At 41.1% G+C, this 24,506-nt stretch overlaps 1 protein-coding gene across 7 annotated transcripts; it reads right to left on the bottom strand.

Annotated features, from left to right (window-relative positions):
- Positions 1 to 6,012: 6,012 nt before the first annotated feature.
- Positions 6,013 to 22,089, bottom strand: REDIC1 (regulator of DNA class I crossover intermediates 1). 7 transcript variants are annotated; one of them, XM_083701529.1, is made up of 12 exons: positions 20,905 to 22,089; positions 19,962 to 20,001; positions 19,301 to 19,436; positions 18,831 to 18,963; positions 17,223 to 17,289; positions 16,662 to 16,795; positions 14,360 to 14,877; positions 12,976 to 13,042; positions 11,636 to 11,696; positions 8,814 to 8,862; positions 7,857 to 7,939; positions 6,013 to 7,613 (listed from the first exon to the last, which is right to left on the bottom strand). In XM_083701529.1, the coding sequence occupies exons 2-12, from the start codon at positions 19,989 to 19,991 to the stop codon at positions 7,152 to 7,154; spliced, it is 1,740 nt and encodes a 579-aa protein (XP_083557655.1). In that variant the 5' UTR covers positions 19,992 to 20,001; positions 20,905 to 22,089; the 3' UTR covers positions 6,013 to 7,151. The 7 variants fall into 7 exon arrangements, with proteins under 7 accessions (XP_083557655.1, XP_083557656.1, XP_083557657.1 ...); XM_083701530.1 differs by having other exon boundaries at positions 21,152 to 22,089; XM_083701531.1 differs by having other exon boundaries at positions 21,346 to 22,089.
- Between the last annotated feature and the right edge of the window lie 2,417 nt (positions 22,090 to 24,506).

Genomic DNA, 24,506 nt, shown 5'->3' with positions numbered 1-24,506 from the left:
CTTTGGAATCTTGCCTTTATGTTGTATGTGGGATATGTGAATGTAAAATTCTAATTTGAAAAACCAAATAAAAAACTTTAAAAAAATCATTGGGAGATATAAGCAGCTGAAGAACGATGAAAAGAGTTTTTCCATTAAAACCCTGCAGTGCAGAATTCAGAGAACAGGTACCTAATTGAAACTACAAACAGCACAAACAAGCCTAGGATCACAGGTTTCTAAAAGGAAACATTTATTCTTGTGAAGTATCCTTATGCTGGGCCAAACAGCTGTTACCCTGCATATGGAATTTCCATGCTTGGTCATGGTGCCTAGTTGATAAATTCATTTCTACGACCAGAAAGCCAGCTTGGCAGGTATGCTCCTCTACATTAAGAAACTTGCTCTGGCTCCTGGTAACCATGACTACAATAGTACAGCCAAAATGCAAATGAGGTCATGTGATTAGGATTTCCTTGAGCCTTAGCCTTGCCCATATATAACCAGCTTGATAATTTAGCACTGACAAAAGTAGGAGCATGCATATATATATATATATGAGATAACATATGGTCAATGAAAATGCATGATCTCCTATCAGAAATCAGCTGCGCTAATTAGAACTATGCTTGAACTTATCTTCCAGCCTCTAAATCCCACAAGGGTAAGACAAATACAGTGTACAATGTTTACTAATCTTCAGTCCATGGGGCCTTTTGAAATTGGATTTTGAATGATTTACACGTTAAGTTTTCGAGTTATTTTAGCAAGCACTCCATCTAAGTAGGTAGCGATTGATTCACCATAGCTTATATTAAAATACATTATAAAGTATAGGTAGTGTGATTTATAAGGGCATGTTCTATGTGCCCTCCTTCAACCAAGTGAAATGTTCAATGGAAATGTTCTTTTGGGACTGAGAGCCTGTGGAGGATCCTGTTAACTGTTTTGCAGTGATGCACTGAAAACCAGCTGTCTCTTTAAGGGGCTGCATTCCTAAATATTTTCCACGATGAACTGCCAAAGCACTCTTGAAACGACTTAGTTATGTGGGGACTGTGCCCTGATGAAAATGTGTTTTGATTTATGTCGAGGCTGAGAAGAGAATGGATGAGCAACAGTAGTGAATCCATGTCGCAGTGCCCCGAGGTGAATTCAAAGACTGCACAAACATACACAGCCAATATATCTAAAAAGGCTTTCCTCTTCCTGCATTTGTTTTATGCAGCCTCAGCTAGTGCTACCATAGATTACCTTGTATTCTGTAACATTTGCATGGCAGGTGGAGGAGGAGGAGAAGAAGAAGAAGAAGAAGAAGAAGAAGAAGAAGAAGAAGAAGAGGAGGAGGAGGAAGAAAAATAAGAATTTTTATTTATACCCCACTCTCCCCAGCCAAGGGCGCTCAGGGCGGCTAACAAGCAATAATAAAAACAAGTTGAATTAATACAACTTAAAAACAAGATTATAATACAACATTAAGATGCAGCCTCATCGCAGGAGGAGAAAGGAAAGAGGGGGAGGGAATAAAATTGGCTCCAAGCCAAAGGCCAGGCGGAACAACTCTGTCTTACAGGCCCTGCGGAAAGAAATCAGATCCTGCAGGGCCCTGGTCTCATGAGGCAGGCCGGAGCCAGTGTTGAAAAGGCCCTGGCTCTGATTGAAGCTAATCTAACTTCCTTAGTGTCTGGGACCTCTAGGGTGTTGCTATTTATGGACCTTGAGACTCTCCGTGAGGCATACCAGGAGAGGCGGTCCCGTAGGTACGAGGGTCCTAGGCTGTGAAGGGCAGGTACAGCTTCTCACATTGCACTTACAGGATGGGAAACACTTCATTTTCTGGTTCTTACTTATCATTCACCACCCAAAGGCACAGTTGACTTTGAGAAATGCTAGCTTAGAATAGCTTTGCTCCCATACTGTGCATTTAGACCGGAAAACCCCACCTTTTCCTTGCGGCACTCCAGCCAAACAAGTATTCCAACAAGGAACTTGAATCCCTTGATTATTAGGCTGCTGGTTGCTCAGACAAGAGAGGCAGTGGCAAACCACTCCTTAGTTTTGTATTTGAAGAGATGGCTTTGTCTGTGTAAGCTCAGAGAATGGGCAAGAACAAAAATGTTGCACGTTTATTAGTAAAAGTAAAGACTTTCAGCTCACAACTTTTGGAAACAGTATTCTTAACTACTAATTAGAGTTATCACATACATCCCAGTTTATATATAATATATACACTCTTCTGATGCATAATTGATACTCTTCTTTTTGCTTGCTTTGCTGAAATGTGTTTATTGAATTGATTTTTATTACATAAAGGACATTTGAACTGGATGAAATATTGGTCCTGTATGTGTGCTAGACAAAGTGCGAGATTGGCTTCATTATTATCAAATAAGGGAGGCCTACAATTTAGACAAGAAAATTGGCTTCCAGGTGGAAAAATCAAAATTGGAAACAGAACTGTTAGATCCCAAAACTAAGACACTATCAAGAATGTATAACTTGCTGTTGAAATGGAATACTCAGGCTGAAACGGTGAAATCTGCTATGATAAAATGGGCACAAGATGTTGGACATAACATTATGTTGGCTGACTGGGAACAGTTATGGACCACAGGTATGAAATTTACGGCATGTAATGCCTTAAGAGAGAATATTATGAAAATGATATATGACACCAGTCAAGCTTGCAAAAATTTACCATTTGCCCGATAATAAATGTTGGAAATATAAAGAAAATGAAGGTACATTCTTTCACCTTTGGTGGACATGCCCAAGGATTAAGGCTTTCTGGGAGATGATATATAATGAAATGAAAAGGGTATTGAAATATACCTTCCTGAAGAAACCAGAGGCCTTTCTCCTGGGCATGGTCGGCCAATTGGTGTTAAAGAAGGATAGAACTTTTTTAATGTATGCCACAACAGCAGCAAGAATACTCATGGCAAAGTATTGGAAGACACAAGATCTACCCACCCAGGAAGAATGGCAGATGAAAGTTATGGACTATATGGAACTGGCGGAAATGACTGGCAGAATCCGAGAACAGGGAGAAGAGTTGGTGGAAGAAGATTGGAAGAAATTTAAAGACTACTTAGATGAATACTGTAAAATTAAGGAATGTTAGAATGATGTCGGAATGAAGTTAAGTGGTTTTGGCAATAATGTTATAAAAGAGTATGTAAAAATGGATTGTTATTAGGCGAGAAGGTAAAGTTACAATACATTAAGGTAAAGGATTAAGATAAAAACAAAGAGGGAAAGGACTTGCTGAATTAACCAATTGAACTGGAATTCAAAAAAGGGAGGCGTGAGGAGGTCAGGGAAACAAGTAAATGAAATATAAGATATGAAAAGATTGATTTGTTTTTAACTGTTTTCTATTTTTTGTATTTTGTATTTTTTCTTTGTATTTTTGTACTTTTTTATTTTTCTTTTTTCTTCTTTTTTCCTTTGTAACCTCTTTCTTTTTGTAAAACTTTAATAAATATTTTTTTAAAAAAAAAAAGGCAGCATCTTAAAAAGCAGAGACATCACCTTGCCAACAAAGATCCCTATAGTTAAAGCTATGGTTTTCCTAGTATCTGTGTATCTGAAGAAGTGTGCATGCACACGAAAGCTCATACCAAGAACTGACTTAGTTGGTATTTAAGGTGCTACTGGAAGGAATTTTTTTTGTTTTGACTATGGCAGACCAACACGGCTACCTATCTGTAACTGGAACTATGGAAGGCACCACATTGAGCCGCATGAAATGGAAGTCCATCAGTGTATCTGAAGAAGTGTGCATGCACACGAAAGCTCATACCAAGAACTGACTTAGTTGGTATTTAAGGTGCTACTGGAAGGAATTTTTTTTGTTTTGACTATGGCAGACCAACACGGCTACCTATCTGTAACTGGAACTATGGAAGGCACCACATTGAGCCGCATGAAATGGAAGTCCATCAGTGTATCTGAAGAAGTGTGCATGCACACGAAAGCTCATACCAAGAACTGACTTAGTTGGTCTTTAAGGTGCTACTGGAAGAATTTTTTTTTTGTTTTGACTATGGCAGACCAACACGGCTACCTATCTGTAACTGGTTTTCCTAGTAATAATAATAATAATAATTTTTTATTTATACCCCGCCCTCCCCAGCCAAGGCCGGGCTCAGAGCGGCTTACAAGCAATAATAAAAACAAGATGAATGATTACAAACTTAAAAACAAAAATAAAACACAACAATTAAAATAATGGAACATTAAAATATTAAAATGTAGCCTCATCGAAGGAGGAGAAGGAAAAGAAGGGGGAAAAAGAGAGAGGGGGGAGGGAGGGAATCAAAAAAACAAGATTAAAATAAAACAAAACATTAAAAGGCAGCCTCATCACAGGAGGAGAAAGGAAATAAGAAAGAGGGGGAGGGAATCAAATTGGCTCCAAGCCAAAGGCCAGGCGGAACAACTCTGTCTTACAGGCCCTGCGGAAAGAAATCAGATCCTGCAGGGCCCTGGTCTCATGAGGCAGAGCGTTCCACCAGGCCGGAGCCAGAGTTGAAAAGCCCCTGGCTCTGGTTGAAGCCAATCTAACTTCCTTAGGGCCCGGGACCACTAGGGTGTTGTTATTTATGGACCTTGAGGCTCTCCGTGGGGCATACCAGGAGAGGCGGTCCCGGAGGTACGAGGGTGTGATGTATGGAAGTTAGAGCTGGACTATAAAGAAGGCTGATCGCCGAAGAATTGATGCTTTTGAATTATGGTGCTGGAAGAGACTCTTGAGAGTCCCATGGACTGCAAGAAGATCAAACCTATCCATTCTGAAGGAAATCAGCCCTCAATGCTCACAGGAAGTACAGATCCTGAAGCTGAGGCTCCAAGACTTTGGCCACCTCATGAGAAGAAAAAACTCCCTGGAAAAGACCCTGATGTTGGGAAAGATGGAGGGCACAAGCAGAAGGGAATGACAGAGAACGAGATGGTTGGACAGTGTTCTCGAAGCTACCAGCATAAGTTTGACCAAACTGCGGGAGGCAGTGGAAGACAGGAGTGCCTGGCATGCTCTGGTCCATGGGGTCATGAAGAGTCGGACACGACTAAACGACTAAACAACAACAATGTGTGCTAGTTCTGCTAATCTGTTTGTATATATTGCCTTTCCCAAAAATGTTGAGTGCAAGGCAGTTTAGTTACTAAGACTGATGAGACTGGTAAGCCCAGAATGGACACTTAAATCTTGCCTGCAGAAGATGGAAAGGACCAAGTAAAGAAAATAGTCTTGTGTCTTTCTTCTGGATTCTTCCTCTGCCAGCAGGTTGGTATAGATTCTAAGAGAAGCACTTTCAGTTTTCGGTTATGTAGGAATTATAGCACCCTCGAGTGTCCTGCAGTAGAAACACCTACTTGGCCAACGTCTACTGGTTTGTGTGATGCCTGTCAAGGAAAATTGTCGTTGTTGTTTTATATGTGAATCTGCTTCTGGTGCTTTAAAACACAGTTTGAATGCCGGAGAACACACACACAAACCTTTTACATGACAACATCTCCTGAATGAGAAACATGCTACCAGAAGGACCCAGCTGAAGCAGGGTCAGCAAATCTTTCAACAATGCTCACTGAGAAGGAAAAAGGCACAGCATATTAACCTTCAGTTAATCCCTGCCTTTCTTGCAGTACTGAAAGAACAGCAGTTAATGTCTCTCTTCTGACCCAAAACATTTCCTAACAAAATGGGATCGTGGGAAATAATCAGAACGCCAGAGTTTAAAATGAAAGTGGAGGTTCTGTTCAACCACAGCTTGTCAGGGCTGACTGACACTGATGTAGCAGTGCTGAAGCAGGGAATACAGTCAACAGCCAATAGAGGATTTGGGTGTCACAGCAGAGTTACGTTTCAAAGAACAGGGAGTAAAAGAAAACAATTTTATTCCAGATTGCAGATCACATAGCTACTGAATAAAATAAGAGTAAATATCAACCTTTCAGGCTCAAGAAAATCATCCAAACAAAGTAAAAGCCAATAGTGGTTAAATTAAGTTAAACAGCTGAGAAATGATGTTTTGGAATATGTTTTTTATTTTATATACTACCATTCGTAATGTTTATGCAATAGCAGATTACAATGAAGTAACTTTGGTTAACAGTTCTAATTGCACAATGAATTTCTATGTTCCTGCTCAGCAATTTCTAATGCAGATAATGAAAAGAGTATTTTGTGTGTTGACAACAGAGGTGGAAACAATTGGTTCTATATAAAGACTCCCTTTTCCACGATCCTATTCAGATGTAAGGGGCCTTTTCCAAGCCATCAGTTTCTTGGCACATGAAGAACCAACAAGCTTGTCCTATCCTGTCCCTTTCCTTTCCATTCCTCTTCCTTTTGCACAGTCACTGCAGAGGAAACACAGTTTTATAAACCACAGTTTTTGAATATAAACCCAGAAACTGTGTTTTAAGTGCTGCCCCCCAACCAGCACTGCAAACTAATTCTGGTTGTAGTCAGTGCTTAAACCGCAGTTCTCCAGTTTGGAGATCACAGGCAAATATGGTTTAAGAAACCTGTAAGTTTTTTCTGCAGCTGAGCACACATGGAGGAGGTTGAGGGATGGGGTAGAGGAGGGCTTGTTCAAGCTTGTTCCTCTACCAACAAACCATGGTTTGTCCAAGCAACTTGTTACCTCTGAATAGGTCCATTGCCTTCAGGAAGAAAAAGGCAGAATTAAAATAGAGACATTTCTTTTACCATATGTTCTTATCAGTTGTGTATACTACAGAAGGATATACTGAATTTTTTTGGGGGGGAGGAGCAAACAGCTGTGCAAAAGAGGTCGCCACCCAACGCAACACACCTTGTTTAAACTGGCTCCAATTAACACTAAATTAACCATGCTTAAGCCTGTTACAATCACTGTAGTATACATTTAACCCTATGTTTCATCATGGCCAAGGGATTTAACTGTGTCTGAGCAGGACAAATATGTGTGTCCACATTCTTTAAAAAGAATAAATCGGTCAAAACTCCCATATTTATGAAACAGCTAATAAGCATATAGATTGATTTGATATGACTTCTTTATTTAATCACACCCCTCCCCTTTATTACTGTAATCCAGAATGCCTAAGTTTATTTTGCCATGTACTGTTTCAAGAGACAAACTCTTAACTCTCAACAAATGGGTGCTTCTCAGAGCAGTGCTTCAGCTTTCATCTGCAGGAATGTTCTGCCCTCCAGTGGTCTCTACCTTGCTGGCGGAAGTGGTGATTTCAGCACTATGGACAGAGGATGGCACGGTATTACAGCTGCAAGCCTGCATTATATTGCATTGCACGGCTGCGTCAGATTTTTCTATTTCTTCAGCACGTGTCTCTGTTTGCGACCAAGCGTTGAGCTGCGCCTTGAAATTAGCATGTTTATTTTCACACGATCTGTGTGTTTGAGCTCTGTACAACATATCTTTCTTCAGGGGCCTGGCTGGTTTTGCCTGGGGGTGAATGTCAGTTGTTTTCTTGTCGAGGAAAATGGAATACATGGCCGTTGACTGGCAACTGCACCCCAGCTTTTGATTTCCTGAAACTGGAAGTGGATTGCCATCATTTCTTGCAAAAGAGTTTTCAAAGTATGACACTGCTCTTCCATCCTGCTCTTCCTCTTCAGACTGTTGAAACAGAATTGTCAGTTTAATTGTGCACGTCTGGGTCCAGTGAATCACCATTATAGTTAATGTCATATAGGAATGATTTTTGCTGTTTATGTGACCCGCTGTATTAAACCCTGCTCATAAATATATACACTCTACTGGGCTAAAAAAACAAAACAAAAAACCATTGGCACCCCTGCTTATTCCCAGACACTTGGATAAGCTTGTGTAAACTCAGTTGTGGCAATATTTGCCTCGCTTTACCTCAGCAGATGTAGTAGTGGCATAGCTCTCTGTTCGGTTTGGAGAATAACTAGGTGACTGGTTGCTTAGCTGAGATTCTTCATCTGAAACAATATATATCTCAAAATTCTAAGCACTAACAAACTTTTCTAAAAGAATGTTGTCTAATTTCCCCATGATTTAGAACCAATGGGAGGGAAACATTTTTTAAAAGATGAAAATGACTAAGTGGCAAGGGACAGTGGGAAGGAGGAAATTAAAGGACACTTATTTTGCTCTGTTGTCAAGAGCGCCATATGGCTTTGGACTGGGTGATATCTTCCACCGCAGATTCTCCCTCCTCACCCTCATAGGCTTGTTCCGCCCAGTGGTTTATACGATATCTTTATTGTCATTGTCCCATACAGAACAATGAAATTGAAAATCTACATAAAACATTCAAAAACCCCTAAAAACTCTGAAACCCCATTTTAAAATACAATATACTATAGAGACTTCTTATGCTGTGTTTAGAACCAGAATTGCATTTGTGTAGAAACTGTTTCTCAGGCGGCTAGTCCTGGTATTTATAACCCTATACCTTCTTCCAGAAGGCAGAAGCTGAAAGAGATCATTTCCGGGGTGTGCACTATCCTGCACTATCTCTGCAGCTTTCTTATGGCACCTGACAGCATAGATTTGATCTAAGGTGGGAAGAGTGCACCCAATTATTCTCTCTGCAATCTTTACAACCCTGAACAGCATTATTTTTCCCCTGGCCATGCAGCTCCCAAACCACACACACAGACCATAAGTTAATACACTCTCCACAGTACAATGGTAAAATGCCATCAACAGGTCCATCAACAGTGGTTTACCTATTTAAGAAGAGTTAAAGCTACATAACAACTCATTAGGTGAGATACTCAGACTTAAAGAACATGTGTTCTGTTCTTCTTGACCATTAAGAAAACTAAGGAATCTGAAATTAGTACTAACTTTTTTGTTTTCCATGCTTTGAATGCTGATCATAGTAACTGCAGGTTTCCTTTCTCGGGTTGTTGTTGTTGTTTTTGAGAAAATTAAAGATGGTGTTAGTCTAACTTCATTTACTGTACATTTTACTTTGGGTTCCTCAGTTTTGTTTCAGGCAAATCCCATAAATTGTTGACCAGTCATTCCAATAATATTGCACTAAGCAGCTCACATTCTCCTATTTCTACCATGATCTCAAACCATAAGCTTCGAAGTTAACCCAGGAAAATGGACATAACTTGCCTTTTACATAAAGAAAGATTACTAGGTCATTATCTGTCTTCATAGCAACTGGCCCACTGGACCTTTGCTAAATGACTTAACAAGGTGTAGATATTCACTCATGAGACTGCTGCACAACACTGACTCTACATAGAAGAGGTCATTCAGTATAAGGAACCAGGCCTCCTATACTTTCTTCCTAGGCTTCACAATCCTCACTGAATGAGACACAGGTTAAGTGGAAAGGACTAGAGGCCGACATGCATGTAGGACTGAATTTCTGCTATTGCTAAGTGGTGGGAAGGAAGAGTAAAAGGCAACACCTATCAAGCCAAGTTGACCTAAGGACCTTCTCTCACCTGCAGCTGCAGATGGGGAGTTGTGCTTCATTGTTATTGCTACAACTACTGTTTGTAGAGGGCTGGACTATAGGCAGTCAACCCCCAGATTGCACCCTGAGACAAAAGCACTGTAGCTTCTCGTTCATGCACAAACACAGCTTGCTGAAATGAAATGGGGAAAGTGAGGCTCCTCTTTGCAGGAGTTTGTTCCCCCATCTTATTGAGTGCTGCCTTGGCCCTTCCAAGTCTGGCGAGTTTTCACCTGCATCTCCATCATTCTAGGCCGTTCCTCTGTCCTGGTCTGAACCAGGTAAGGTATCTTTTCACCACCAGATGAGACAAATGAGTTTATTCAACATCTGATGCTATTAAAAATGGAGAGTATGATTAGGAGAATCATCTCGCCCTTCATCTGTGCAGCTCCACTGCCTGAACCAATTGATCTGATCTTCCTAAGTTCTGCTGCTACAGTGATCTAGCTCTTTTCTCCAGATGTACTCTAGGAGTGTGGCTCTCAGATTTGCTGAGAGCAGTTTGGGGGAATGGCAGGCAACTGGACCACTGTAGAATGAGAACAGTCTCTAATATTCCAGCTTTTCCCTTATCACACACACACACAAGAGAAATAAGCGCTGAGCTGATAGGGAAGGGTAACACTTGAGTGTATCGTGTGCAGTACATAGGCTCTTGTCACACACATTTGAGATGAGCCATGTGGTGTTTTACACTATGCTTTTGTTCTTGTAATGCGCTTTGTTTCAATATGTTGGAAGCTGGCTTAGAAGGGGTAACGCTGAAAGATGACCTAGAAAGTATGGGCCCCTTTGGGAGGAAGGGTGGGATATAGATTTAATGAATAAATAAAACAGACAAATTAATTAATAAAACACTTCAGGAAAATCAAATACGGTTTCTCCTCATCACAACCTTCATATCTGATATAAATCCTTGGGAATTTGCCCACTTTCCACAGGAGTGATGAGTGGCAATTAGCCAGTCCTCTTTGGGTTAGTAATAGTTTCCCACTTCATAATTAACTCCCCCTTAACAGCTGAATCATACTCTCAAAAACAAGTCAGTTGCCAACATACTAATGCCATTCTCTATACAGAACCTAACATTTTGTCATACTGAGTTTGAGAAAACAACTAAAATGTCAAGGTCTTGATGCTTGGTAATCTATAGAAAGGGCTGTCAATTTTATACTTGAAAAAAAATATCAAAATTCCACTCCAAGGTAACCCAAGTAAAAGCTACCCATAATAATAATGGCATTTGCCATACTAATTTCAAATTATACTAACTTTAATAATTGTTTTGACGTTATAGCAGAGCTAGAAAAGAAAGAGCAAAGAGCTGTCATGGAATCATATAGTTGGAAGTGCCCATGAGGGCCATCAAATCCAACCCCTGCAATGCCCAACGTGGAGCCCAAACCCATGACCGTGAGATTAAGAGTCTCATGCTCTACTGAGTGAGCCATCCCAGGGTAGGAAATACTGATCTCTCTCTTTCACTGCTCAGCCTTTTGCTCCCACTGAATTCTTAAGGGCTGATTCTACAGGCTGATCTAGATGTGATAACAAATGTGGGTTGACCAACAAAAATGGAAACCCTACAGCAAGTTACTCTGTTCACCATGCCCACAGGGGCATGGTGAATGCTAGGTGGGGGAACAACCTGCATGATGCTATCCTGTCCTGGAGTTCCATAGTATCTACCTGCTTGCCTGCTACCTATATTGCCATCTACATTCTCGGCTGTGATATTCCATCACTTTGCCCCTGCTTTCTTTATTGCATTCTCCTCAGCTCCGCCCACAATTGATTCTGATTCCCAGTTTAGTTCGCATCATGATGTGTCTGTTTGCACATACTCTCAGTACAGTGGCATGAAATGCAGTGTTTGAAACAAATGTGAGTCGTGCTCCTCTAAGTAGTACTGCTAACCTGGAACATTTTTGAAAATTTACTCTTCAAAACATACCCCCCTAAAGAATTTTGCTTAATATTTGGTGTAGCCCACCAATATTCAGACAATTAAGGAATAGTCAAGAGCCCAATCTAAGCTCATCGGAAGAGACTTCCTTTCCTCATATAATGAGAAAAGTGCTCAAGATGCCAGGTTTCAGCACCAGAGGGCACACAGCATAAATGAAAACATGCCATATTCTACTCGAGCTGCTTCCCTTTACACACAATGCAAACCATACAAAGCTTTTACCTGTTCAAGTCCAAATATCTGCAAGTTACTCAGATTATGTTCTGCCCATCCAGCCTTCCTGCTGCAAAATATTGGGAGAGGGGAGTCACTTCTATTGCAGTTTCAGTCCCTGATCACCAAACTAAAACTAACATTGCTAGTGGTGTTTTGGTATGTTACGGTAGCTATAATTAAACTATTTATAGTGTTAACTGAATAGTTTATACCTTTTTGAGTAATGGAGATCTAACACTAGGACCCTGATCTGAAAACGCCTGTTCTATGCCACACTGTAACAGTAGAAGTCAGAGGAATAAGATGCATTATCATATAAAACATTAGCCTAATGGGACCAAAGACTGTAATTCTAAAATAAGTCATATGCTCAGCCTTTATCTTTGTTCAAAAATAACTGCATACAATAGGCAGTAGGTTTCCTTGCTCAATAATAACTGCTAAACATTCAACAGGTATTACTGTATTTCTTAACACAACCATTTTTGTTATGAAACAAAGTTGGGGAAGGAGTGTGAGGTAGCTTGCAACCTGAAATGGAGTGATAGCATGGGATCTTCTGATGTAACACAAACACCAGCCTAACCTTTAGTGTGATATGCTGGTATGTCCTTTTGTCATTCAGATCAATTTAAAACTCTTAGGCCTTAGGGCAACTGCACAATGACTTACTCTGAGAAACTGCAGTAAGTACACAAACATCTAGGATGCTTTGCTGAACAAAAGCTATCACTAATTAACTGCTATCACCTCAGGCGATGACTTTGGCAGGGGTAACCAACATGTTGCCCTCCAGACATTGTCCGACTTCAGCTTCCATCAGTCCCAGGCAGCATGGCCAATGATCATGGTGCTTGTAGTCCACCAGATATGGAGGGGGCCGTGTTGGTTACCACTAACCTGTGGTGTGCAAGCTGACAGATGTGGATCATAAAACTAAGCTTTTAAAAATGCACACATTGAACCGGACACTGAAACTGGAGAGCCAGAGTGCTATAGAGATTGTAACAACAGAAATACTTGAATATATGCACTAGGCACCATATCACTACTTTAAAGGCTAAATCAGGGGTCGACAACCTGCAGCCCATGGGCGACAAGCGGCCCACGGGGGTCGTTTAAATGGCCGATGGACCGCCCCCAAACCGAGCCACCCGCTCTGTGAGTCCCTGCTCATTGCGCTAAACCGGCACGGAGCAGGGACTCACTTCCACGGTGCCAGAAATCGCATATGCGCAGACGCACTCTGGCTGACGGAGTGATCTCCATGGGAGTGAATTGGCCCAGGCGAGGTAAATCGTGCCGACCCCTGGGTTAAATGAAGCACAAATGCTTCAAAGACTTACCTTTTCTCTAAGCAAATTTGCATGCTGTCTGCTACCTTGATATTTCTCTTTTGGCTTTCAAATCCCACTGAAAATAAAAAAGTTATAAAATATAACTTCAGATACATCCATAATAACCATTAAACAAAAAAACAAAAAACAACAACCATGTATGTACCGCACATATGTGATGTGTTGTGTTTTAGGTGTGGAGAATCTTAATGAAACACTTTCCCTGGAACAATTTCTCCATTAATTTTAATGGGAATCCATTCGCTCACTGACTTCCTCCCTGGAAATGAATGGGAATCCCCACTTGTATAGAAGCTTCATATACACACATAGAATTCTGGATCAATATGTCTATCTGTAATCTAATTCTAAATGCAACCAGATAACCAGCAGTGATCATTGTTGCTGCATCTCCCCATAGCTCCATGACAAGAACAGTTATGTATGCTGTTAATCCACTTCCAAATTTGGCAGGAAGCCAATGCACTGCACATATAATGATGATATTGGTAACTTATTTTAAAAGACAAGGGTATTGGTAATAAGCTTAAAAGCCAAGATGTATTCTGCAGAAGTGGGGCTTTGCATAGAGGTTGGCTCTCTGTCCTCTTTCTTGATGGAATCCATGCAATAATATGGGATAAAGTTAAGTGGGATGCAATGCAAATACATTTGAGAGAAAGCAAATATGGTTCCTCAGTTAGGATTCTGGGCCTAGTAAGATGCAGCTTCAGCACCCAACCCTTCCCTCTAATTTCTCCCAGACAAGTGAATGGCTGCCATTCCCTTACATGGTGAAAAAGAAAGCAGTGTGTAAGAGACGTTGTCTCAACCAATAGCACCCTATGGTGAGTGCAGTGCATCTGTGTGTATCCCCTTCAATATATAGGTCCTCAAGAGGTCCCTTTGATATATAGGTCCTCATATGAAGCACTTAAGGGATGCGGGTGGTGCTGTGGGTTAAACCACAGAGCCTAGGACTTGCCGATCAGAAGGTTGGCAGTTCGAATCCCCGTGACGGAGTGAGCTCCCATTGCTCGGTCCCTGCTCCTGCCAACCTAGCAGTTCGAAAGCACATCAAAGTGCAAGTAGATAAATCGGTACCGCTCTGGCGGGAAGGTAAACAGCATTTTCATGCGCTGCTCTGGTTCACCAGAGGCAGCTTAGTCATGCTGGCCGCATGACCCGGAAGCTGTATGCTGGCTCCCTCGGCCAGTAAAGCGAGATGAGCGCTGCAACCCCAGAGTCGGTCACGACTGGACCTAATGGTCAGGGGTCCCTTTACCTTTACTTTATGAAGCACTTTATGAAGCACAAAGGACAATTTACTAATTGTATTATTGGGCTCCTTAAATATGAGAAGACCTCTACATTGTAATTACTTTACATTTACCTGTATTTCCAAAGTTTTTAGCATTCTCTTGCTGTTCAGAAAACATTACAGGCTTTCGTTCTTGAATACAGTAATCTCTTGGCTGATTAATGGACTCCTGGGTACTTGCATTTAAGCTCTGGCTGTTTGGGAAGAAAATCTGCTCTGGAGCTGTGAAAATGCCTCTGAGGTCTCTTTCAGCATGGCACCTGTGAGCACAACTTGACATCTGGTGCATTTCTTCCATATCGTAAGGACTAGGCATTCTGGATATTTCATTTGCATTAGCTGAATCGGTAAACAGCTGGTCGATGATACTTTTGTTACCGAAAGAATGGCTGGAATCGGAAGAAGGAGCAGTTGGAAACTGCTGTTTCTCCTCTTCAAAGAAAGCTGCAATGGGTCGAGAGCTTTCACCAGCAGTAGCCTCTAATATGTTATTCACAAACCCAAACAATGGCTCTTCATTGCAATGGCTTCTGAAATTTGTGTCATCACTGACCTTGGGAGACTTGCCAAATGGGTTACTATAGTCTGGACTTTGTGGGGATGGGGTGGAGAAAATGAAAAGGTGAGCACTTAAACAGCTAAGCAACATATAATCTGCTGACATATTATATTAATAGTATAAACCTGCATGGGACGTGGGTGGCGCTGTGGATTAAACCACTGAGCCTAGGACTTGCCGATCAGAAGGTCGGCGGTTCGAATCCCCACGACGGGGTGAGCTCCCGTTGCTCGGTTCCTGCTCCTGCCCACCTAGCGGTTCAAAAGCACGTTAAAGTACAAGTAGATCAATAGGTACCGCTCCTGCAGAAAGGTAAACAGCGTTTCCGTGCGCTGCTCTGGTTCACCAGAAGCGGCTTAGTCATGCTGGCCACATGACCCGGAAGCTGTACACCGGCTCCCTCAGCCAGTAAAGGGAGATGAGCGCCGCAACCCCAGAGTCGGTCATGACTGGACCTAATGGTCAGGGGTCCCTTTACCTTATAAACCTGCATGTTCTTCACTTCAATATGATCTCTCTCTCTCTCTCTCTCTCTCTCTCTCTCTCTCTCTCTTTCTTTCTCTCTCTCTCTCTGTCTCTCTCTCTGGAATTACCCAATTTTTTAGAATTCCGAATACTTTAAGCACGTTATATCTCGATTATGAAGAGAAACTGGGACCTTGTTTTAGTCTTTTTCAGAATCATATGAAACATCTTATTTTAAGCAGTTGTGACTAACTAGTTCAACCACTGTATGTCACTGCAGCTCCACTGCAGTAAACTTGACAGTAGCAGGAGGAGAGGAATAAAGCACTTTTGCATGAAAAGCACAGGGAAAGATGTTAGCAATATGCAACACCTAATGGGCTATCATGCATACTGTGATAGAATTCTGAAAGCATGTTCGGATCCATAATGGCTCTCGGAATACTATCATGCCATACTTAACAATACATTTTAAATGTATTGTTAAAAATAGGCCGTGTGTTTGCTGAGAGCATCAGTTGTCTACGATCCCATTTGTGCAAGTATGGTTTAATGAGACAAAAGAAGCTAATAATTGTCACGCTGTGTCATTTCAATAGTCCATTTGGCTTTGTTCCCTGTTCTGTTTATGTAATTTATGAGAGCGTTCTGATCCTCTTTCGTCATAAGCAAATTCATAAATTAAGCACAGTGATTAATGCAAGGACTGGCAGAAGAAATTTACATTAAACCAAAGCGTCCTGTAGATGTTTGATATGCATGGTGCAGGGATCACAACTGTGATGTTTGGTTGCTTATCTGATGTGCATACCCACCCACGTTGTAATGATCTTATATTGGATCATCCTTTTGCATATAGGCTTAAGTTTGTAGTCAAAAATGTCAAGGCCCCAGCCATGCAATCTGTACATGACAAAATTAGAATGTATAGATTGGGTGGCTGCACCCTGCAGGCAATGGGCTCTATGACCGTAGGCCCCTCTGCAAATATGACAATCCATCATGTGATGCTAGGACTGGAGTTGTGTGTGAGGGGAAACGTGATTCTGATATGCTCACCATGCCTAGTCTCCAATGTCTGTACAAAGCTCCAGCAATACCACAATATGTGTTGTGAAAACAACTCTAGAATCTGAATTCTCAGAACAACAAAGAACTGAATTCTCTGTATATGAAAAACAAAAAGCACAGCAAGCCTAGTACAGTAATATCTTAGCTCAAGTGTTATATTCAAGATGCAAAAAAACCAAAAAGTAATATAATTATGCACTTCAGAAGCCATTATATTTTTAAGCGGATAAAAATCCACTCTGCATTATATTTTATTTGCAATATAAAGCCTGTCCCTACCTATTCAATTGCTGGAAATATAGACCAGAAGCTGTGTCTACATCTGGGTTACTGAAATTCCTTTGCCTGCAGGCAGCCTTTGAAAACCAAGGTTCTTCACATATAGTATTTGCTGGCTGAGAAGACTGTAGGCACTGTCAACAGATTATAAGAACACTTTGTAGCAGATGCAGTATGTCCTTGGACACTTGCTTAACTTCTAAAACCCTGGGAAATCTGTTTTTTTTTTCCTGATAGACAATCAAATGAACCTTGAGACTTTCTACTAGCATACACTGATTTACTTATGCTTATGAATCTTATTTTAAAATAGTATTTTGATGATTATGGGTTTATATGCCACCACCAGCACTATTTGGGGAAAGACAACTATTAAACAAAACTATGCAATAAATGTAAATCACTAGGGCATAAACTTTTATTGTACAAGATCTCACAGGAATTTTAGCAAGAGCCATTTGGTGGATGCAAAATATTATGCTGTAACTAGCATAGAGCCAACAGTGACACAACTGAGTGTAACATAAAAAGCTTGGTAGGCATGTTATAAGCATAGCTTACTTGGGACTGAATGTTCTGCTTTTCTGATAGATATTTTCTTCTTTTTTCTAATACCTCCTGTTGTAGCCTATTATGACAAGGAAATTTAATAATAATAATAATAATAATAATAATAATAATAACAACAACAACAACAACAACAACAACAACTTTATACCCTGTCCTCCATGGCCAGGACCAGGCTCAGGGCAGCTAACATCAAATTATATGATACATTAAAAACATAAATCAAACAATCGATTAAAATACAGCTTAAAATCAGGAGCAGAATAAAATCAGATGGCAACCCACGGATTGGGTTGGGATACTATAGGGGTTGGGAGTATTGAGTGCTCACCAGGCCCAAATGTTTGTGCTCGTCTTATATGAGCCAGTGGAAAGGGTTAGGGAGGCCACTTGCATACAGGGTCTTATTAAAAAAAGAAGAAGAAGGGGTCAGACTGGACCCCAGCCAAAGACCTGGAAGGACAGCTCCATCTTGCAGGCTTTGCGGAAAGATATCAAATCCCGCAGGGCCCTGGTCTCTTGCAAAAAAGCGTTCCACCAGGCTGGGGCCAGGGCTGAAAAGGCCCTGGCTGTGGTCAAAGCCAGTCTAATCTCCTTGAGGCCTGGGACCTCCAAGGTGTTATTGTTTGAGAAAAAAATTGTATATTTTCAGAGGTACTGAGATTTGCATCTTTATCAGAGTACGTAGAGGGCATTTGGTATTCTTGGGTTTTCTTGACGCTGACTCGGGCAAAATTAAACTCTTACACTGTAATCCTATGCCTATCTACTCATGGCCTTAGTGACAAACTTCAGGTGTATAGCAGCAAAAGGAGGCTGTGGTCTCCTCCAGGACCTTGAGTCCAAGCTAACTTGTATATTGTGGCATAAACTTTCATGTCCCAGACTCCACTTTGTCAAATGGATAGTAATCATAACACCAAAAGGCCAAGCCAAGCAAAAGATAATGAGGTGCGTCACCACTTTATTATGCAGAGCCCAAATAAATAAGTCATGTTTTATTATTTGAATAAATAATGTTGATTCTGAGCCCAATAGCTTTACTAGGGGCACTAAAGAGGGCTTTCTGCTGTGACAGGCTCCCAAACACATCTGTACATGGAACACCTCTTTTAAATGTAAAAAACATTCACACTGTTTTATACCAACAGGAAGATCTATTAATCGGTTTAAAGCAGGAGCTCAAGCTGTATGCAACCACTGTCAACGTCACCATTCTTTCATAATGTTAAAACTTTTCTCAGCTTGTCTTGTTGGGATCCTCTGACTTCAGAAAGAAACGGTAGCATCTCATGGCGATTGATTTTCATAAGGGATCAGAAAATTCCATAGCATTCTTATAGGCTACTGACATTTTCACTTTAATGTGTGAGAGATTGTGGCATATATAAGAAAAAGAGCTAAGAATCTGTGATGTGCAGTGATTATTAAAACATTTGCCTGGGATGTATTCATTTCAGCTAGAACCTATAACTCTTCACATAGCTGCACCTGCATGCCAATGTAGTCTATGATAGGTAGGTAGGGAGGTACGTACGTCGGTAGGTAGACAGATACAACGAATCAAAATATTACAATTCAGAAAATTATATTGGGATGTACCTGTGCTCAGTGTCATCTTGGTATGGTTTAGACTGCCTATGTTGTGGTGACTCAGGAAGTTCTACATTGTGCCTTCTCAGCGGGAATTTTACTCCTCTGTTAATATCCACATGAACTGCCTTTCGAACATTTTCTGTAATGAAAGTACTCAAAAGATTAACAGTCCTTTGAGTGAATTAAAGAGGGACATCCAATGTTTTGGTAAGACTGCAGGACCAAAACACTTTTTAAACAGTGCTATACAGTACTCATTACTGTTGCTATGTTCATTGTGGGTTACAACTTTTTCAGCATTATGTTTTCATTTTTAGTTAGCAGGACATTCAATGAACACAAAAAGGTTGTGGTTCAGATTTGATGAAGTAGGAGTAAATTTGATGGAGTGAATGTTGGAGAACTTAGCCACATTTTTCCTATGGTGATGCTTTTAATTGTAAAACTTTGACAATTAAGTTTGCAGTTAAACTCACCAGAACAATCTTTCTTGGTAGATATCTGATTAACAACACACAGATTGAGGAGATCTAAGCTGACAGCTGAGCTTTTAAGGGGAGAAATTCCCAACAGCTTCATCTTTGATTTAAGCTTTTCTTTTTCGAAGAAGTCCTATTATATTAAGAATGACAGGAAAATGTCATAACAATGTACACTTCCTTGCTAAAGAAACAGGCCCTTAGTCATACATATATGCCACCTCAAGGCGGCAAACAATTACAAACTGCCTTAAAAAAAAAAGAACTTTCCCTTGATCATTCCACCAAGATCCTCAAAACAGCTAGTGCCATTGGCAGCAAAAGAGAAGAGTTAGCAGTTGTGAAAGAATTCAGCCTGAAAGTAGAACCTTGAAAAGGACACTGACAATATGAACCGAAAAAACATGATTTGGGAATGGCTGACTTGCATGGGTTTTTAATTCCTCATTTCCAATCACGGGACATTTCTGTCTACAAGCAGAAAAAATGGAGTGTTTGAACACTGTGAATGGCTTCATATTATCACATCTTCCTCTCTGGAAAAATTAATCTGTTTCCAGACTTCAATGATGCTAATACTCTCTTCTCTGTTGTTGATTTCTGGCAAGCAGAAATCACATTTGCACTTGCCTCCTAATTCAGTGTAATCCCTCCTTACCTTCTGCTTTCTTTTCTCCTTGGTGAGCATGATTCTTTTACTTGAAAGATTTAAAAGAAACATGAATTTGTAATTACATTCGTAATATACAGAAATAATAAATGATTGCAGACATTTACATACAGCATGTTTAATACTCTTCTATTTACCAGGTCATCAGCTAAAGCAAATCTGCACTAATCAATTGAATGCTTCAATTCTTAAATGCCTGTTAATTCGAAGTTTTAAAGCCAACTAGCCAGTAATAGACTTTTCTCCGTTGGAGGGAAAACAAATAAAATAAAGGAAAATACTTAAATTCTACATTTTGATCAAAGGACTTGAGCACAACAGCGCTCTGCCTACTTGTGATTCCCAGTGACTTGACATTCCAACAGTGGAGGCAGAACATAGCCATTGCTAGTCTTACCCTCTGTGGATTTGTCTAATCCTAGGGCCTCATCTGAATCAATAATTCTTCTTAAAAAAAAGCAATTCCTTTAAAAAATCAACGTGACAAGAACCCTTCTTGCCAGTCTTGGATGCAAAAGGAATTTATACTTGGAGAAACATTCCAAACATGAGAAAGTCAAGCATGTTTATACTTTGTGTCTTTCCAATGCACATATACAGTAAAGAGGTGTGAGATCTTCTTACAACAAAAATGTTCATTAGTGTGTGGAGTTAAACCCACATCTTATATGCGGAGGGCAGCCTACCGCATGGTCAAAGTGTGGTGAAAATAGTAATGATTCCCAGAATACAGATGCCTCAACATAGAATCACAGAAGAATTGGAAGGGACCCTGCGGGTCATCTAGACCAACCCCCGACAATGCAGGAATATGCCTGTAGCAAAAACGTCTACCACAATTAGAATATTACTCTTTATCTCTCTCTCTCTTCACCCTCAGTCATGTGAGCCTTGACCTGAAGCGGTGAAGCCCTGAGGCAGCTTTTATCACCTGAATGAATACTAGGCCTCAGTCAAGGCCTGTGTGGTTCTAGGACCACAGAGATTGAGGTTCTGGAAAACTTGGGTCACGGAATGAATTTGCCATCTTCGGCACATCCGCTTCTGTCATCCTCAAATGCCCGATTGTGAATTATAAAGAGTACAACTTTTTGAACTGGCAAACACAACGCTCATTGGAAAGCACTTTTAAAAATCAAGTGTTCTAATGAATAGGGAGAGATGCTGTCCTTTTGCACCTGAGCTGCACAGATCAGTTCCAATATGGCTGCCATCTTCTCCCCAAACAGCAGGCAAAAATTCAAAGCCCTCCCCTTGCAAAAATAAAAATAAAAGCTTCATTGTTTATCTATTGTGGTCCTGCTTTGGTGGCCCTACAGCCCCCAGAACCACAATAAGTGTAATGTGATGATTTAAAGAAACCAAAACCTACATTTGAGGAAGCGTAACATAATGATTTAAGGAAATCTACATTTGCAAATCTGCATTTGAGGAACTTAATATGCTCCCAGCTGTCTTGCAGCAATTCTTTCACAAAACCTTTGCCTGAGGTCAGAGGCCTTCATTTCTGCTGCAAGCTGTTTGCTTTAGCAGTTATGAGGCCCTTTTGGCTGCACTCACCGAGAGCCACCAACCCAGTTCATTTTCTCTCCCAAGAAAACAGAGCGGTCTAAGGATGATTTATTTATTTTATATATAAAAAACCACCCTTCTAGGTAGGCCTTGCAGGAAGGCAACTGGCTCTTGCAATGAGCCCCCCAGGAATGAATGTGGCACGAAGGCCAGACTCCTCTGCGTCTCTCTTCCCCTCAGAGACCATCAAGGCCTCCCTGGAGCTCTGGAAGGAGCAAAGTCAGAGGCAGCTTTTCTCCAGCAGTTAAATAAGGAATAGAAACCAGAAATATTATTTTTTTAAAAAAAAAAAAAAGGCAGGGGGCAGATAAGGGTGTAATCAAAAGGCTTGAGGAGCTGGGGTAGAATTAGACAATGGCCAAAGTTCCCATCCCATCTGATTTAACATCCACACAGAACATTGCGTTCCGCCCCCCTCTCGTCTCTGCATGTGTGTTCATGGCCATACATGATTTAAACGTGTCTGGGGGGGGGGCTTGTACTGTGTGAAAGATATAGAATCTCCACCCGTTTTCACCCCAGCATTTGGAGTTATGCGAGATACAAGTAACTTTAGAAGACATCTGAAGGCAGCCCTGTATAGGGAAGTTTTTTTAAAAAAAAAATGTTTTATTATGTTTTGATATATGTTGGAAGCCTTCTAGAGTGGCTTGGGCAACCCAGTCAGAAGGCTGGGGTGTAATAATAATAATAATAATAATAATAATAATAATAATAATAATTTATTATTTATACCCCGCCCATCTGGCTGCGTTTCCCCAGCCACTCTGGGCGGCTTCCAACAAAACACTAAAATTCAATAACCTATTAAACATTAAAAGCTTCCCTAAACAGGGCTGCCTTCAGATGTCTTCTAAAAGTCTGGTAGTTGTTTTTCTCTTTGACATCTGGTGGGAGGGCGTTCCACAGGGCGGGCGCCACTACCGAGAAGGCCCTTTGCCTGGTTCCCTGTAACTTGGCTTCTTGCAGGGAGGGAACCGCCAGAAGTCCCTGGGTGCTGGACCTCAGTGTCTGGGCAGAACGATGGGGGTGGAGACGCTCCTTCAGGTATACAGGACTGAGGCCGTTTAGAAGGCCTTCTGGGAAATGATATATAATGAGTTGAAAAAGGTATTTAAGTATACCTTCACTAAGAAACCAGAGGCCTTCCTTCTGGGTATTGTCGGCCAGAAGGTGTTAAAGAAGGACCGAACATTTTTTCTGTACGCAACAACGGCAGCAAGGATACTTATCGCCAAGAACTGGAAAACGCAAGATTTACCCACATTGGAAGAGTGGCAGATGCAGCTGATGGACTATATGCAATTGGCCGAGATGACTGGCAGAATCCGAGACCTGGGAGAAGAGAGGATTGAGGAAGACTGGAAGAAATTTAAGATGTATTTACAAAAACATTGTAATTTGTTTGAATGTTAAGAAGGATGCTAGATTATAAATAATTGGCCACCACTAAATTAGATCTGAATTTGATTATAAGTGAGGTTAAAGAAAACACAAACCTTTTGGAGAATTATTAGATTGTATTTAAATGAGTGGATACAAGATTGTAAACAAGTTGATAATTTGCTTGGAAAAACTTTTTAACGATGTAAGTGGGAGCGGGAGACGTGAGGGAGTCCAAAGAAGTGATGAAACCACGTTTTGATATAAGTAATGTTGTTTATTATTTGGGTATTTGTATCAAAAAACTTTAATAAATATTTATTTTTTTTTAAAAAAGGACTGAGGCCGTTTAGGGCTTTAAAGGTCAACACCAGCACTTTGAATTGTGCTCGGAAACGTACTGGGAGCCAATGTAGGTCTTTCAAGACCGGTGTTATATGGTCTCGGCGGCCGCTCCCAGTCACCAGTCTAGCTGCCGCATTCTGGATTAGTTGTACCTTCAAAGGTAGCCCCACGTAGAGTGCATTGCAGTAGTCCAAGTGAGAGATAACCAGAGCATGCACCACTCTGGCAAGACAGTCCGCAGGCAGATAGGGTCTCAGCCTACGTACCAGATGGAGCTGGTAGACAGCTGCCCTGGTCACAGAATTGACCTGCGCCTCCATGGACAGCTGTGAGTCCAAAATGACTCCCAGGCTGCGCACCTGGTCCTTCAGGGGCACAGTTACCCCATTCAGGACCAGGGAATCCCCTACACCCGCCCGCCCCCTGTTCCCCAAAAACAGTACTTCTGTCTTGTCAGGATTCAACCTCAATGTTATAAATAATAACATTATCATCATCATCGGGGCTTTTTTTCAGCTGGAACTCTCCGGATCTCAGTCCCGACATCTCTTCGTTGGGTGCTATTGCCATTATAAAAGAACAAGGAAGGCATTCCTGATGAGTTCCGGCACGTTTTCTAGAAAAATAACACTGGTTATTGTTGTTGTTGAAGAGGACGTCCCTATTTTCATCACTGAAATGTTGGAGGACATGAAATTAACCTACCACAGATCATATTTGTAGAGGAATAATTTAGTAGTCTGGTGTCACCCTACTGTGGTCTTTTGAGCTATGATCCTCTTTTTTCTCAAGGCTGCCAAGGGCTATGATGTTGTCTTGTTCTCGGGGACTGGGTCTCCCCAAAGGTTCTAGAAAGTTAAACACAAACACAAAGTCACAACTACCGGTACTTTGAAGTTGGCAGGTTTAAAATCAGCTTGTCGGGAGAAAAGATGGTTCATAACTTGAGGGTTGCATGTTCCACATTTGGATTAGTTACCCTTTAACAACCTTAAACCGCCATGTCATGGTCACAGTAGGAATTACAGTCTTCTTTCTCCGCTGTTGGGTGTGAAACCAGAAAGGTGTTAATTCTGGAACAAAGCAGAATGCAGACAAGGATGTGATCTCGTGTATATGGTGTGGAATATTTGGTACTGAACGCATTGTTTTCCCCATGCACCTTAGTTAGCACTATTGTTTTTGCTGTCATATCATTCGCAGGTGCCTTTCCTCAGCAACCCAGCTCATTGC

This window comes from Podarcis gaigeae (assembly GCF_964106915.1).
Source record: "Podarcis gaigeae genome assembly, chromosome: 10".
NCBI classification, from domain to species: domain Eukaryota; kingdom Metazoa; phylum Chordata; class Lepidosauria; order Squamata; family Lacertidae; genus Podarcis; species Podarcis gaigeae.
This window is presented reverse-complemented; position numbering and strand designations above follow the sequence as displayed.

What these genes read in the sequence shown, in the direction of transcription:
- REDIC1 (XM_083701525.1), bottom strand. Translation starts at nt 21,556, where the DNA reads ATGAACTGGGTTGGTGGCTCTCG. An exon ending in CAAATTTGCTTAGAGAAAAG is followed by an intron (nt 11,697 to 12,975) that starts GTAAGTCTTTGA and finishes AATATTTTGCAG; the next exon opens with CAGGAAGGCTGGATGGGCAG. An exon ending in CCACTACTACATCTGCTGAG is followed by an intron (nt 7,614 to 7,856) that starts GTAAAGCGAGGC and finishes ATTCTGTTTCAA; the next exon opens with CAGTCTGAAGAGGAAGAGCA.